A 17658-nucleotide genomic window follows, 5' to 3' on the forward strand; every position below is an offset into this window, starting at 1 on the left:
TTAAAGATATGATTTGAAATGCTAAAAATGATTTTCAAAAGTAAACACTCCCTAAAGCTAAATAAAAAATGTACATTTTGTTTTCTTTCTAAATTACGATCCATGAATATGCATCTCTCAAAATTTATACATATAAACACATTTGACAAATAAGTTATACAAAGTTTTAGCCATAAAATGTTAGATCCGTAGGTAAACCGCATTGGGCGGATTCTTAATACCGAGGTGCTTAAAACCTTCCTCGGGGATCACCAGAACCCTTACCCGTTCACTGGATTTTATTTAAAGGTTTTCAATAATTAATCTTTAAATTGGTTTCCTAATTCTCATTCAATAAATTAGGTGGCGACTCTGTTTGTTCACGACAAAGAGGCCGAGTTATGAGAACCTTTTATGCGCGAGCGTAAAAGCGGACCGTAACAGAGGTAATATAAATACAAGTGTGATGCAATGCGATGCACTGACCAACTGTCTCATAATGTACACACTTGCTACGGACAGAAAAAATCCACGTCTCGATAGTCATGACCCATGGGGGACCCGCGAAGTCCATGTACTAGTCACTCCGCACACAACCCAGAGATGACTTCCACAACACTAGCCACTCCGCACACAACCTAGAGATGACTTCCACAACACTAGCCACTTCGCACACAACCTAGAGGTGACTTTTATCCTTCACTTTCTCATCATGCATTTCTATAATCTTTTTCCATCAATTTATCCATTAGGACCACATCATATACCATGAGAAATGTAGGATGAAACGTATGCATGAATGTCGAATTCATGTGTGATCATGGGGATGAATAACCATAACAACATCCGTAAATTATTTGCCAATACAAACTTAACCCCAAATGTGTGCAATGCGTCCGAGACAATTTCCCTTCGGACCACATAGGTAACATCAAGTAATATATGCATGAGGTGCTGTATGAGGTATGCATGTAGCAAACACCACAATAAGAAGCCTTGGATGTTTTACTTCCTCACTTATCATTGTTAATATCAAATCACAGTTCATATCAATGAATCATGTAGAATGTGTATGAATGTTATGCATGATATCAATATCAAGTGTAAATCATATTCAAATCGCATTCTCGCCTCTATATGAACACACATCTCAATACCAATCCTAAATCATTGTTCTTTCCTTTATCGATGATAAGTGGCAAGATAGGTGAGAGGTGAATGCATCACAACAACAACATAGTAAACAGGCAACAAGCCCAATACCGCACACATGGAGACAAATCAACTCACAATAATAAGGCAACAAGCCCACAAACTCATCAACATTACCAATCTAAGAATATCCATCCCAACGTCATACCCGAAGCTTAACATACTTTCTCTGTCAATAATTAAATTCTATATATGTTTCGCTAATTGAAGTCTAATCAATAGGTAAGTCGTAACCTACCTCGATGCCGAGTTGGTTCCACGAACCGTCAAATGTGAGTCTTGCCCTTCCGAAGAGCCTCCGAATACTCAAGTCTAGTCATTATAGAAATATAAATTAGAAACGGGAAATAACGGTACCCATATTGCTACACATTCCTTTGAATAAAAAATCAACTAAAGAAAGGAGGGAAATTAGACCCACAAGGGTAAAACGGGTATTTCAAGAGTGGAAAAGGTAACCCAACATTCTAGAAGTTCAATTCTACTCTTCAATTGCAAATTAAGCTCAATTATTGATCAATTTCATCATTCAAGATAAAATTCTCAATTTAGGCATAAACCCTAGTTTTCCATAATTAACTCCTCAACCCAAGTTAGAGATTCAAGCTTATCATTTACTGACTCACAAGATTCCATGATCAGAATAGCAAGATTCATCAATTAAACTCACATTCATGGCCTAAAATTCAATTAACACACTTAAGGTTAAGACTCAGCTTCTCCAACTAGCTTTTCTAGATCCCATCATAGATTTCTAGCTTAGGAAGGTAAATAAATAAGAACAAGATGAAGGAGACTTACCCCAAGATGAATCAACTCTGAATACATTTCAAATCGCCTTTGAGTTTCTTGGAGAATTAATTTTTGGAATGGGAAAGAAATGGTTCGAATTAGGGCATTTAATGATTTTGATTCAGCAATTCACGCTCCAGTGTAAAGGGTTCCGCTTCTGCGGAGGACCATCTGTTGAGGCGGATCTCAGTAATGTAACAAGAAATTTGCACCTGCGGACCAAGCCTCGCTGAGGTGGGTCCGCTGGGGCGAGACACTAGGACTAACAGAATTCTAGTTTTTCACCAAGTTTCACCCCAAATACTGCCTCCACCCGAGACCTCCCAGATATAATATAAATAGGCACACATAGTAAAAACATGCTACGGACTCACTCGTGGCCTCGAATTTTCCATCGGAGCTCTATTTGACCGGATCAACCCCCCAACGGCCAAAAACTAACTTTCCAACCAATAGCACAAAACACTCCCGAGTGCCTGGGGAACCGGATTAAATACCCCATCAAGTCATAATCGAACGAATTTTTGAAAAAGGTCTGTTTACCCAAAAGTCAACTGTTGGTCAATGGTTTTTTACTTTAAGGCTCTAATTCTCATAAATCACAATAAACTCACCCTATTACCTCATAAATTGTGTTGCCCATCCCCGCGGGTCAGAATCATTTGACAGGACTTGGGTAAGGGTCAACGGGAGTAAATGGGTCAAAAGTACAATAATGATCAATTGGTCATTACAATACCAGTCATTAATATGTTTCCAGAAGTTTTCCAAGAAGATATCCTTGGAGTTCTTCCCGACAGGGAGATAGATTTTGGAATTGATCTACTTTCCGACACTGGGACGATATCTATTCCGGTATACAAAATGGCTCCAGCAGAGTTGAAAGAGTTAAAAGCCCAGTTGAAAGATCTTCTCGAGAAGGGATTTATTAGGCCAAGTGTCTCACCTTGGGGCGTGCCAATTCGGTTTGTCTGAAAGAAAGATGCATCCGTACGCATGTGCATTGACTACCATTAGTTGAACAAAGTCACCATTAAGAACAAGTATTCTCTCCCCAGAATTGATGATTTATTTGACCAACTTCAGGGTGCCAGTGGTATTCAAAGATTGACCTCAGATTAGGATACCATCAGTTAAAGGTTAAGGAAGTTGATATTTTAAAGACAACTTTCAGAACCGGTTATGGTCATTTTGAATTTCTTGTCATGTCATTTGGGTTGGAAAATGCACCAGCCACTTTTATGGACCATATGAACGGGGTCTTCAAGCTTTGAGTTATTCGTCATTGTCTTTATTGATGAAATTTTAGTGTATTCCTATAGTGAGACTGATCATGCAGAACATCTCGGAATAGTGTTGCAGACACTTCAGGATCGTGAGCTTTATGCAAAATTTTCAAAGTGCGAATTTTGGAATTTTCGAGTTGAAATTGGAGTTGAGGATGGAGCTGTGTTTGGTTATTGTTTTCGCAAAGAATATTTTGTTGTTTGAATGTATTGCAAGTGAAAAAATTGAAAACAAGGTTTTAGTCGTTTTTCAAATTCCAAATACAACTTCAAGTTGTATTTGGAATTTTCATGGCCAAACACTGATTTCCAAATAAAGTGAAATAATTTTCAGGAAAAAAGTGAAAAAATTTCATGGCCAAACGGGTCCTTAGTCTATCGGGCTATGGAAAAAGTCAAGTTAATGCAGGAGCATTTGTGAACAGCTCAAAGTCGCCAGAGGTCCTATTCAGATGTGCGGTGAAGGGATTTAGAGTTTCATGTTGAAGATTGGGTGTAGGGGTGTCAATGGTACGGTTCGGGCAGTTATTTTTATAAAATTTAAATCGTACCAAATTTTCGGTTATTTTATTTTGTAGAACAAAAATTGAAATTTCCGAAACCGTCTCATCATGTCAGTTTCTCTTTGGTATCGGTACCGTTCGATTAATTTTCGGGGTTTTTTTAACGAACATCATGTTATAGTCACTATTAAAATTAAGAAACAATATCATACATACTTCTATAGGACATTGATAAAAAATCCCTAGATATTTTTACGGATTAAAAGGTGATGAATCAAGAAAACATGAAAGACAACAAGAATAGATATTTATCCCACTATTTTACAGTAGTGTAAATTAATGTTAAGAAAAAACAAAAAATGTATTTTGGATTGCACGAGGGTGAAAAAACCAATCAAGATGAGACTCAAGAACTGAGACTACTAAGATTAAGTATCCAATAAGAAAAGTTAAAAATCATACGAGAGGAAAGATATCTAATACTTTGTAGCTTTCTATCCAAGTTCATTGGAATACCTTGTAGCTACTAGTTATTAGAGATGCTAAAACTAATTTAATTTCAATTGGAGTAGTATAATAGGTTTCAGAGTTGGAACTCATGTGTTAATTATGTTGCTGACTTGTAGTCGTTTCATCATTCCAAACCCAAGGCGAAAATTTTAAAATTTATATATTTAAACTTAATATATAAAATATATTTTACACATAAACTTATTCGGTACGGTTCGATATATTTTCGGTTTATTTTTATAAAATAAAAAACCTACCTAATTATTCGGTTCAGTTATAATATATAAAAATTCGTCGGTTTTATTAAAAATAACGTAAAAATCAGTTCGGTATGGTACGATTCGGTCGGTCAAGTCGGTTGTTAGAAAACCATTGACACCCCTGATTGGGTGTTCCTAAAGGTCTAACCGATGAAGGGTGCCATGAGGTTTGGAAAGAAAGGGAAATCTAGTCCCAGTTATATCGGACCATACAAGATCCTGCGAAGGATTGGTCAAGCGGCTTATGAGCTTGAGTTACTGCAAGAATTGACTTCTATGCACCCAGTGTTTCACGTATCCATATTGAGAAAATGGGTGGAATTAATCGAGTGTTGCACAACCCAAGTTAATGAAACTCGAAGTAGAAGAATCAACGTCAAAATGTCAATCATCCCACTTACTGAGGTTTATCAGTCAATATTAATTTAGTAAAAGAAGTTGTCTTGAGTCCTTTAACTTTGACCAAAATCCTGCAAAATTGAACAATTTTTACTTCAAATCAATACTTTTTTCAAAGATCTTAAAGCCTCGTGTACTCTTCACGAATAAATAAAATGTCCAGAGACTTAAAGAAATCGTGAGCTTTTATATAACAGTGGTGTTCAACCAGCCTGTTTCTTGTGCACGTCTCGGCTAATTCCATTGGGTTTGGGTAGCTGCCACTTCCGGCTAGCACAAGTATTGCCGTAGTGGGAAGCTTTGCTCACCACTTAGACAAATGTTAAAAATCACCTAATACTTTTCCTACTAATATTTAAACCCCTAACTCCAAGAGTTGCACCCAATTCATTGACCATTAGGCCACACTCTTAGGTGCAATACATGAAAATTTTGGACCCAAGTGGATTTCTTTTGCTGGTTTTTTAATATGTTTTTTGTTTGAGCATCCGTTCAAAGAGAAGTTCCACTTTGCAGAATACTTGTCAATGTTAGACGTCTAACAGAACCAAAAGCAATGGAAGATACTAATACTAAATAAGTCATGGAAAGAGTAACTCAGATTCACGCATGATTAGGAGGAAATAAGTAATGCTGCTATTTAATTGGAAGTTGGAAGAAATAATTAGGTACTATCAATAAGCTCAAGGTGCCGTGATCCAAGCATACTTTTGGCAATAGCTAGAGCTAGATCATTGCCTTGAGATGCCGGAAATTTATCAAATAAACATTCATGCAATATAAATGAATTGATCAGAGGGAAAGAACGGACAACAATTTCTTTGTAATCTTTAGCAATCAAGGTGAAGTAAGGGATCAGAGACAATAGTTAAGTTAGAAATGAAGAGGGTAGTTAGGGGCAAGAGCGATAGAGAAGATGCAAGGCCAACATATTTGTTTATTAGAAAACTTCATTAACTTCTTAGAAACTTCATTATGCAACTTGAGTTAGTTAGGCCAAGATGAAAAGACAGGACACTAGTAGTAGTATATTTTGTTGTGTAACAGTGATAGAAGTAATACATGTTGTAACAATATTAGTAATAGTAGTTGATGTATGCAACCTCAGGAGTACTGCAGTCTAGAAAGGTTCTAGTATAGATATGCTGTAAAGTTCTTAAGAGTTATTTCTCATCTGTTTTCTTTTGAAACAACTAAAGTGTTGGTGTGTTTACATGATTATAGCAAGCTAGCATGAATCCAGTCTAGAAAGGTTCTATTAGATATAGTGTAAAGTTCTTAAGAGTTATTTCTAATGCCTCTTAATTCAAATCCGTTTCTATGAACTTTGTACAACTGGTCTCAACTCCAAAATAGAAGACGAATGCTGCTATAAAACAAATAAAAGTAAGCAGAATTTCTAAATATTGGGGAGATTAATGAAACTTGAAAAGAAAATTGAATTTCTCACAGGACTTCCCAGTAGATGTCTACTCTAACTGTATTCAATCAACAAACACCTGGAATACTATTGTTTCATAATCCAATGGCAAAAAGAAAACCTTACAAATCGACAACTCAAATAAAAGCTCATAAAACTGAGTAAATGGATTTAGCCGTAGTAGTCAATAAAATCATCATAAACTCGATGACCTAGGCTGGTCAAAGAGAACCTATGGAACTCATCATCATCATAAGACGAAGACGCAGTAACTGCATCGGGGTAGTCTTCATCATGATACAAATAATCCCAAATTTCAGCATTGAGTTTATAAGAGGAATCATGAGGGTCCTTCAGGTATATAATCAGTTGTTTTCATCTCCTTCCTAAATCTCCTTCATCAAGATGGATTATATAAAAATGATGTAAGTCAAGCGACTCAAGGTGTGGACAGCCATCAAGAACGGCATGCAGACCTTCATTTGATAAGTCCTTAAAACTCGTTTCATCAAACTCGTTTCATCAATCTTCCTTTGTTTCTTCTGTCTTCTCCATATCTTCCTTTGGTTTCTTCTTCATTAATTTCACCTGAATCTAACTCTGTACAATGACCATTTTAAGAGTGGGAGATTATTAGAGTTGAAAACTCAGTATAACACGTAATCATAAACTCCCTTTAAAGATTTAATCTATCTAACTTCAACCAGACAACCTTTGTTGAAAACGTTCCCCCACTAATACTAGTAATCTGTTATTTTTCTAACAGATTTCTATCACAAATTGACCCAACATTAAAGAACAAACATTTCGACCAAGGTAATTTATACTATAAGAGATTAATGCTGTTGTAGAAGACATTTGGCTAAATTTTACTTCATCTATAGTAATCTGGCATAAATAGAACTTAGTCACTGTTTATCTAAGTTTTCAGTTCCTTTATGTATCTATACTATCTAAGTTGCTTTCTTTTAATTTGTTAATGGATTAGGCCTCTCAAGATGTTAAGATATCATCTACTTATTTATCTACTGAGTTCCATTCTTGCTGAAAAATAATTAGATAAATAAACGAGTTCAATAGAAATATTAAGTATGTGAAGATTGTTATACGCACCCTTTCACAGAGCCAATACATCATAATAAAAGACCCTAATATGACCAATCACGTGTAATAAATCATATGAACTACTCAATTTTACCTATCTTATTACAATCAAACAATGTACCAGGAATTATGCACCAAACATTTTCATCAAAGTCAATGAGAATTCTCAATCATTGGTAAAACATCTAATGGCTGTTGAATATTCATTCTTTAATTATTTTACTTACCTCTAGTTGATTGTGTCAAAGGCATCAACTTTAAGAATGTTGTTTCCCAACTCCTCCTCTTGATCATTTTGGATCTTCTTAGCGACTTCCACAAGGGAAGGAGTGCATCCCCGTAACTCAATTTGCTGCAGTGTCATACTATCTGCAAATGCTTGAGGAATCTCTTGTAAGGAACGACAGTTTCTGAAAATTATGCTTTCGAGAAGTGGGAAAGAATCATCGGTGGACCTCCAGTATTTAAGACCCGTGTTCTCTAGAAGCAAGAATTTCAATTCAGGAAATCCCATCTCTGATACTTCCCATACATATTCCCCGACAGGCTCCCTACCATAGAAGAGATTAACCTTCAATTTGAGCACCTCGAGTTTGTGCAACTTGCTAATGATTGTCATGGCCTTCCATGGTTGATAAGTTCCTTGAAGTGTCAGCTTCTTGAGATTCGGTGGGAAAGAATCCGGACATGGAACTGGAAGCTTATGATTGTAAGTGTCGTATACTACGATTTTTAGTGCCTCTAGCTCAGGTAAATATATAATATTATCTAGGGATTTGGGCTCACGACAAAAGTCATCAGTTCTGCCACAAATTCCCAATTTTTTCACTTTTTTAATCCCTTCAAACATCTGTTTAGTGCAACAATCAGGACTCAACCCATAAATACTTTGCAAGTTATCCAAAACCTGGTACTTAACATCATCGGCAGATAACTTTAGAGAACACAAATAAAAGCTTTGCAAGTGGAGATGCCTCAATTGAGACATTTTCCATGTTCCATTTGGTAGGTGAAACCAACTGGGTTTACTTGTCTTTCTTTCACGAATAATAAAAGTTTGTAAATTTTGAAGCTTATAAACTGGTAGATATGGACACGTGTTCAAACGCCCCATAGCCAAATATCTCAAGGAAACCAGGTAAGATAATTCCTTAGGGAAACTACTCCTGCCCAATCGCCCCAAGTCCAATACTCTAAGAAGTTTGAAATGGTTTAGTCCTAATTCAATAGTACTAGACCTAATTTCACCCGAAAGAAACTTAAGAGAACGTGTTTTACTGTAAGTAAGAGAGGGAAAAAAACAACCTTCCTCTAAATGAAATGAAACCCACCGACGATCTTGAATAACACTTTTGGGTTCAGAAATTGAGGGATTTGGAACGTACAAAAGATTCTCGCTTTCAGCTTCTCTCAAGCATAAATCATGGAGAAGATCATGAATCCCACATGTCTTGATATTTCCATCCAAACTATGCTTGCTAACAACAATTAGACTTTTATCAATAAGATCATGTAGGAGATTAGCAGCCACTTTTTCCCACTCCCCAAGCCCCCTCAGCTCAAAGAGTCCCTGCCATCCACAATTGAATCAACTTTTCCACAGAAATTTCACTAGCTTTTTGGAAAACTCCAAAATACAGAAAGCAAGCTTTCAAGTGTGAAGGAAGATGCTTGTAGCTCAAAGAGAGCACTCCTGAGCAACGTTGATAATCATCAACGTCTACTAATGAGCTTACACTTTGAGCAACTTCATACCACTCGTGCAGCGTCCTCTTCCTAGAAAGAGACCCCGCAACCACCGAAATCATCAGTGGTAATCCTTTGCAATTTTTTACTACCTCCCTTCCGACACTCTCAAATTCAGCTGGACAATCTTTTTTGCCGAACGCCTTTTGGCAAAACAAATTCCAACTTTCCTTTGGCTCTAGGAAACGCATTGGAAAAAGTCCCTCGTGAGAGCTAGCATATTGAGCAACGTTAATGTCCCGAGTAGTCAACAATATTCTACTTCTCTTACTGTCATCTGGAAACCATAGTTTAATCTCATCCCAGGCATCGCTGCTCCATATGTCATCCACAACAATCAAATACCTTCTTCTCTTTAAACTTTTCTGCAAGCAATCAGCTAGTTCTTCATCTTTTTTCTTATCAAGCTCTTGATTCACGCCAATAGCTCTTGAAGGACGGATAGAAGCATCTTTCTTATACTATAGTCCTCGGACACAGTAATCCATCCACGAACATCAAAGAAGCCCACAATTGAGGAATCAGAAAACATATTTTTGGCAAAAGTTGACTTACCTATGCCGCCCATTCCAACAATAGAGATGACTTGCGGTTGAGATGAGCGTCCGGTAAGTAGATCTAGCATGCGCTTTCGTTCATTGCTGTGCCCCACCATGTCCTTCTCAAGGGTTGAAACATGCAATCGTGGTGAAAGCGAACGATTTCCAGCTAGCAAATTGTTATTCCTCTTCTGCAGCTTGATGAACTCTTTCTTCACAGAATCCATGTCTTGTATAGCTTGTCGCAAGATCTTAAGAAGCCTCTCATTTGCCTCTGTTCGAACCTGTTCATCCTTCTCCTTAACCAGTAATACTTGAGATTCGACTTCGTGTTCTACTTCATTTGCTAAATCTTCTACCTTTTCTTGCAAAGCCTTCATTGGTTCATCATCAGAATTGTCAAGAAACTCTAGCACAGAGCTGACCTTCTCGTAGAGTGATTCCAAATGTTCTTTGTGGTCCTCTTCAAGGTGTAATAAGTCGGATTGGGAAATCAGGTGTATTGTTCCCATCAGAGAAGTTACAGCAGCATAAGCAGCCATCTTTCTTGCTACAATTATGTGAATGAAGAGACTAACAGAAAGTTGGCACACAAAAAATGATAGACAAGTTTGAAAACTACTGAGAAAGCTTTGTTTGAATATGGAAGAATTTTGCACAATGGAAACGATAAAATATGATAAATAGGTGGGTGTAGTTTCTAAGCAATTTTAAATTTTGATGAAGTTTCCTAGAACTGAAAGCTGAAGACTTAGAATACCATGTAATAGTCATTAATTGGCACATGGCAAAAGAACAACAAAACAAACAAAATATAGGTCTTTGTGTTCATAGACCACTTTCTTTATTTTAGTAGTAATGATTATTGTACAGCATCAAATTGTTGACACATAAAGAATTAGTACTTAAATTAAAGAACCCTGCGAAACTACTACACTAGTTTGGCCCAAATTTGACCACACCTATAAAAGGACATCTATAACCTTTACTTGTAGAATTTTTGTTACCATCAATTTCCCACCAATAATTTTTCCTCCAAAACACACTATTAAATATACTAACTTATGCTTATTCAAGTCAAAATAATTTGAAAATTTCAAGGAGAAATAAATAGAAAAATTTCAAATAACATAATGTTTAGAATATTCTTCTTGCTTGATCCTTTTCGCCAACTTTAATTTAAAAAATAAATCATCATTATTAAAATACATAGCTCATTTTATAATTATTGTCTCCTAGCACTTAAAATAATTGGAGGTAATATGAAAACATGAATAGGTCCAAACTTTTATATAATTGTATAAAAGAAATCAGATACTTTATAAACATTCTAGGGAGGGAAAAGGGTCAAATATACCCCTCTACTTTAGTTTAATAGTTAAATATTCTTCGTTAGTCAAAATAGATAAATATATCATTTTCGTTAGTCAAAGTAGACAAATATACCGCTTCCGTTAAGAAGTACACAAATATACCCTTTAGTTGACAGAATCCCCAATTCCACATTAATTATCCGATTTAACTTCAAAAAAATCATGTCCCACCAGCCACAACCCGCAAATTAAATTTTTTCCACCTAAATATACACACCCAAGTATATCATTATCTTTTAAACATTTAATGTTAATCTTGATGAAGTTCCCTAGAGCTTAACTAATTAAATTTCAAATTGAAATTTACTATTGCCTTCCCCTACTGACTTAGTATACAGTGTGTCAGTTATACATATGTTCATGTGCGCACATGCTCTCTTCCCTCAACCAATGTATAGCGCTGCTATTTTCCTGATAAATGTTACAACTTAAAACTTATACTAGGGCCGAGCTCACATGCAATATGTTTTGTTAATCAGTTGGCATACTTCTTTTCTTTAACATTTCACACTCTCTGACAGTTTAATTAATTAAGGGATGAACGAGTTTACCACGCCCCAAAACAAAAATTTTCTTCTCCCAATCAAATGCACATGCTGATTGATGCCTTGATGCCCGTCAATTGTAGCCTGTCACATGCAATATGTTTTGTTAATTACTCAGTTGAGCACTTATTTTCTTTAACACTTCACACTCTCTTCTGACATTTTAATGTATTGCTGAATAATCTCAAATCTAATCTTCCTTCTCACTCTTACATTCAATATGTAGTAAGCAACAATTAAAATACTTATTATTAAGAGCCCGTTTGGCTTAGCTTATAAGTTGCTGGTTTTCAGCTTTTTTGAGTGTTTGGCTGGTCAGTTTATAAGTCATTTTGTGCTTAAAATAACCCAAAAAAATAAATTGGGGTAACCCAACTTTTTTTTTCCGCTTATAAGTTGTTTTCAGCTTATAACCTGCTTTTTTTAAACTAAGACAAACGGTCCCTAAATTGAAGTAGCTAGAAATCAAGAGATGATTAATGAATCTAGGCAGGGCCGATCCATAGGCAAACAACAACTGCTTTGGGCCCCAAATTCTTGGGGATCCCTATTTTTGGTAATAGCAGACTTAGAGCCTGTTTGGATGGACTTCTGTCTATAAGCTGTTTGCAGTTTATAAGCTAAAAAGGATTACCAAAATGTCCCTCAAAAGATTGAAACACATTTTTACCCCTCATTTAAGTACTACTTTTTTTAAAAAAAAATTATAGTACTAAATAGTAAATTCGCTTCAAATAAATGATAAATGAATTAATTAAATGGAAAGTCATTGGCATGAAATTCATGTATCTGCCAAATACTTGCTGCAAATTCATTAATTAGTGCAGTTTCACTTTATTGTAATTACTTCCATTTCTGAGTAATTATTGGCGTATTGCAAAGGTCAAAAATATTTTCTTGACTAGTTTTTGAGTTATTTTGCCATTCTATTTGGAAAAATACTCAAATATATATTATACAGAGTTTTACGTATAATAATAAGAATTTATTATGTTAAAAAATAAGTGTTTAATTTAGGTACGTATTTCAAATTGTCAAATTAAAGTCATTTATGATTTATATTCTATAATTAGCCTATATTTTGCAAGATAGATATTTTACTCTGTTAAAGTTAAGAAGCTTAATTTATTAATTGCATTATTAATTTATTTCAATTGTATTTTGAGGTGAGTTCAGTTGCGCAAAACACGATTTTTATTTAGACAAAATTAGATATTTATGCAAGAAAGCGTCTTATGTTTTAAAAGAGAATAGCTAGACTCTATATCCTTGTAAACTCATTAAGACCGGCTTTAAAAGCTCTCTCCAGCCCAAGACAAACATCCGAAAATATCATAAGTCACCGTAATTAATAATTTAAAATATTTAAAAGGCATATGAAAAAACTACCGGTCAAAGAATAACTCATTTGACTATGAAAAAGCGAAAAGTGTCAATCTTTTTGGGACGGAGGGAGTACTCAATTTTACCTATCTTATTACAATCAAACAATATACCAGGAATTATGCACAAAACATTTTCATCAAAATCAATGAGAATTCTCAATCATTGGTAAAAACATATTCTGGTTGATTGTGTCAAAGGCATAAACTTGAAAGCTGTTTCCCGAAAAATACTCTTGCTCTTTTTGGATCCCCTTAGCGAATTCCACAAGGGAAGGAGTGCATCCCCGTAACTCAATTCGCTGCAGTGTCGTACTATCTACAAATTCTTGAGGAATCTCTTGTAAGGAACAACACTTTCTGATAATTATGGTTCCCAGAAGTGGGAAAGAATCATCGGTGGACTTCCAATATTTAAGATCCCTGTTCTCTAGGAGCAAGAATTTCAATTTAGGAAATCCCTCTTCTGATACTTCCCAGACATTTTCCCCTACATGCTCCCAACCAAAGGAGCAATTAACCTTCAATTTGAGCACCTCGAGTTTGGGCAACTTGCTAATGATTGTCATGGCCTTCCACGGTTGATAAGCTCCTTGAAGTGTCAGCTTCTTGAGATTCAGTGGAAAAGAACCCGGACATGGAACTGGAAGCTCATGATGCCAATATATTACGATTTTTAGTGCCTCTAGCTCCTGTAAATCTATAATATTATCTAGGGATTTGGGACAAAAGTCATCAATTGTGCCACAAATTCCCAATTTTTCCACTTTTTTAATCCCTTTAAACACTTGTTTTGTGCAACAATCAGGACGCAACCCACAAACACTTTGCTCGGCTCTTCCTTTGTCAGTGCTACACTTGTACTCCATTTTGTAAAGCTTATTTCAAGATCTTCAATTGGGACATTCAAGACCATTTGAACGATTCCATTCAAGAGTTATCATTGACGCCATGGCTAAATCCAAAGCAGATGAGAAGATTCTCAGCTACAACGATGTCGTTCTCAGGCGATCAGATTTGGACATTCTCAATGGTCCTAATTATCTCAATGACCGCATCATTGAGTTCTATTTTAGCTATCTCAGCTCACTCTTTCCATCTGACGACATATTACTGGTATCACCTTCTATTGCTTTCTGGATTAAAGAGTGTCCTGATCCTGCAAGCCTGAAGGATTTTATAGAACCACTTCATCTTTCTCGAAGGAAGTTGATTCTCTTACCTGTCAACGATAATTCTGACGTGTGCATGGCTGAAGGTGGGAGTCATTGGAGCTTACTGGCTTTTGATAGAAACTCCAATGTATTTGTACATCATGACAGCAGCTCCGGGTGCATGAATGAGTATCATTCCAAACAGGTTTACAAGGTTACTCTTCCTTATACAGCATCCAACGGCACTTATAGAGAGTGTCCGGACACGCCAAAGCAAGTCAACGGTTATGATTGTGGCGTGTATGTCTTAGCTATTGCGCGAGTCATCTGTCAGTGGTTTGCAAGCAGTGGAACCCAAGATGCAAATGCTTTATGGTTCTCCCATTTGGAACAGCTCAGTCCAAGTGCTGTTACTGAGATGCGTAATGGGATTCTGGGGTTAATAAAAGGTCTGATGGCTGCACCCAAGAGTGTGGCATAGTGGATGAAAATCAGGGAACGAGGTTACAATTCCAGCAGAGACCAAAAAAACTAGGTGAGGTTTAAATTTCCAGCAGAGAGCAGTGTGACGCTTGACGGTCAGTTGTCTCTCACAATCTTTTTGGATTTCCAGGAAAGATTTGTTTTAAAGAAAGCTAATGGGGGAAACTAGGAATATAGTATCTCAATTTTGATAAAATGATATTAATATTCATTGTCGAAAAGACACTGTCGTAATCCATAATAGGTGAGGTATCTTTTACCTTTTGTGATTGTGCATAATGAACGAACTATTATTTAGTGTTCCTTTAAGCTTTCTGTGCAAAGAAACCCGTTTGGTGGATCCATAAGATTTTCTCTGTTTTCCTTGTTCGAAGTTCTGTTATTCTCTGTGGTTGCTAATTGATTGGCTTAAGACATATTTTGTTTCTTTCTTTTAACGGAAATGGGCCAGAATTATCCTGAACTTTGAGAAATGGTTTATTTATATCCTCGTTATACTATTGGGTCAATTATGCCCTTCCCATTATACTGTGGTCCAAATTTATCCCTAATCTAACGGACTGCCACGTGTCCTAATCCTAGGCGTTTTGGCCATTTCCCCCCAAATAATTTTTTACCCCACCCAAATAAACCCAACCCGACCCGTTCTCCTTCATGAAGCACCTGAATTTGGTTACTAGTTTGTCTCGAGGTGGCCAGTGTTAAGAGTCTATTTAAAGCAAAACTGAAGGCTTTGGTGTGAATATGCGAATTTTCTAACTGGTGTCACTTGACATCATTTCGACAGAGAATCAAGTTGATTACAACGAAGGACTAACTGAAGCAAATCATAGAAAATAATCCTGGTTGATGTTACAAAAATGCAAAAGAGCTCATAGTTTCTCAAATGTTGCAACTTCCACAAGAAAGGGGCTTCTACCAGCAAATATGTTACTCAGAGGTGGCCTCTGAACCACAATTCTTATACCAAAAGGAAATGACAAAAGGAACGGGAAAAAATTGAAGGAGAAGGGTCGGGTTGGGTTTATTTGGGTGGGATAAAAAATTATTTCGGGGGAAATGGCCATAACGCCTAGGATTAGGGCACGTGGCAGTCCGTTTAGATTAGGGGTAAATTTGGACCATAGTATAGTGGTAAGGGCATAATTGGCCCAATAGTATAACGAAGGGTATAAATAAACCATTTCTCAAAGTTCAGGGGTAATTTTGGCCCTTTTCCGTTCTTTTAAAATGATTTAAGCTCCAGTGATGTACCATCTAAATTTCAAGTTTCATTGTTGATAGCTAAATGGACTTTTGACTTTAATACACAAAAGCTGTGTTGTCTGAGTCTATCTCCATGTTAAGATTAGTACTACTACTAGCTCCTTTTGGTTTATATGCTAATCCTTTCCTTCATTTTCTATGTATGAACTTTCCCGAGCGAGTCCAATGCACTCATCTTTTCTCCATCATATTCCGTGTTGGGCTGGAAGCCCAACATAATATTATCGAGTCGGCCCCAACCAGCAGTACATTAATACCAGCAGTGCAGCAGCCTCGTCGAAGCACAAATTCGGCTATGATCGCCAGTAGCTAATTTCCTTCTCTTTGCTTATATTTTTTTCTTTTTGCAGCTTTTATTTGTGTGGATGTACAAGAAAATGACTAACGTTTTTACTCTTGTTTTTACTTAAACCAGATGATTTCCCAGAGCAGAATGTGAAAATATAGTCGCCACACTATGGACTAGTTTGATCATGTTTTCTTTTATCTTATCACAGATGATTTGGCTTTCAAAATTAGGATGTAAATGAATTGAAAAATGTTAGAAGTGCACAAGAGGCAGACACCCTTTCTAGTAATTTTTTTTTTTTTTTCAAAAAAACGTTGGAATCAAGTAGTGTCTTTTAGCAATTATTTGGATTCCACCAAAATGAAATGGCAGATTCACCGGGTTTAAGCCCAATCGCCCTTTTCTTCAAAGCAATTTTTTTTTTTTTAATTTGAGGTTCAAATACCTTTTTTTTCTGTAAAATAAATGAATTTGTGAAACTTGAAGTCCAATTACTTTTTTAGCATAAGTTTTCAAGATAAAGGGCCAAAGGTTCAAACACTTACTGTTAAATAACTTGAAGATCTTATATCTTTTGAGTTAAAAACAAATGAGTTCATTAGCGGATTAAGAAGTTGAGTTATAATTATTACTCAAAGTCTTAATAAACCGTACACAGTTTGAAGAGATTTATTCCTTCATAATTAGTAAATTATAGACTTAATTCATTAATTGAATTAAAGATATGATTTGAAATTCTAAAAATGATTTTCAAAAGTAAACACTCCCTAAAGCTAAATAAAAAATGTACATTTTTTTTTTCTAAATTACTATCCATGAATATGCATCTCTCAAAATTTATACATATAAACACATTTGACAAATAAGTTATACAAATTTTTAGCCATAAAATGTTAGATCCGTAGGTAAACCGCATTGGGCGGATCCTTAATACCGAGGTGCTTAAAACCTTCCTCGGGGGATCACAAGAACCCTTACCCGTTCTCTGGATTTTATTTAAAGGTTTTCAATAATTAATCTTTAAATTGGTTTCCTAATTCCCATTCAATAAATTAGATGGCGACTCTGTTTGTTCACGACAAAGAGACCAATTTAAGAGAATCTTTTATGCGCGAGCGTAAAAGCGGACCGTAACAGAGGTAATATAAATGCAGGTGTGATGCAATGCAATGCACTGACCAACTGTCTCATACTGTACACACTTGCTATGGACGGAAAAAAATCCACGTCTCGATAGTCATGACCCATGGGGGACCCGCGAAGTCCATGTACCAGTCACTCCGCACATAACTCAGAGATGACTTCCACAACACTAGCCACTCCACACACAACCTAGAGATGACTTCCATAACACTAGCCACTTCGCACACAGCCTAGAGGTGACTTTTATTCTTCACTTTCTCATCATACATTTCT

General features: G+C 36.1%; 2 protein-coding genes across 4 annotated transcripts; one reads left to right on the forward strand and one right to left on the reverse strand.

The window, feature by feature from the left end:
- Positions 1 to 6362: 6362 nt before the first annotated feature.
- LOC132609645 (putative late blight resistance protein homolog R1A-3) lies at positions 6363 to 10551 on the reverse strand. 2 transcript variants are annotated; one of them, XM_060323717.1, is made up of 2 exons: positions 7693 to 10551; positions 6363 to 6961 (listed from the first exon to the last, which is right to left on the reverse strand). In XM_060323717.1, the coding sequence occupies exon 1, from the start codon at positions 8577 to 8579 to the stop codon at positions 7695 to 7697; it is 885 nt and encodes a 294-aa protein (XP_060179700.1). In that variant the 5' UTR covers positions 8580 to 10551; the 3' UTR covers positions 6363 to 6961; positions 7693 to 7694. The 2 variants fall into 2 exon arrangements, with proteins under 2 accessions (XP_060179700.1, XP_060179701.1); XM_060323718.1 differs by having other exon boundaries at positions 7693 to 10541.
- A 2686-nt stretch (positions 10552 to 13237) lies between these two features.
- On the forward strand, positions 13238 to 16427 carry LOC132609647 (NEDD8-specific protease 1-like). Of its 2 annotated transcripts, none has more exons than XM_060323721.1 (2): positions 13238 to 14782; positions 16163 to 16427. In XM_060323721.1, exon 1 carries the CDS (start codon positions 14002 to 14004, stop codon positions 14683 to 14685), a length of 684 nt encoding a protein of 227 aa, XP_060179704.1. In that variant the 5' UTR covers positions 13238 to 14001; the 3' UTR covers positions 14686 to 14782; positions 16163 to 16427. The 2 variants fall into 2 exon arrangements, with proteins under 2 accessions (XP_060179704.1, XP_060179705.1); XM_060323722.1 differs by having other exon boundaries at positions 13238 to 14739.
- Positions 16428 to 17658: the final 1231 nt, after the last annotated feature.

The sequence above is a fragment of the Lycium barbarum genome, chromosome 9 (assembly GCF_019175385.1).
Source record: "Lycium barbarum isolate Lr01 chromosome 9, ASM1917538v2, whole genome shotgun sequence".
NCBI lineage: Eukaryota > Viridiplantae > Streptophyta > Magnoliopsida > Solanales > Solanaceae > Lycium > Lycium barbarum.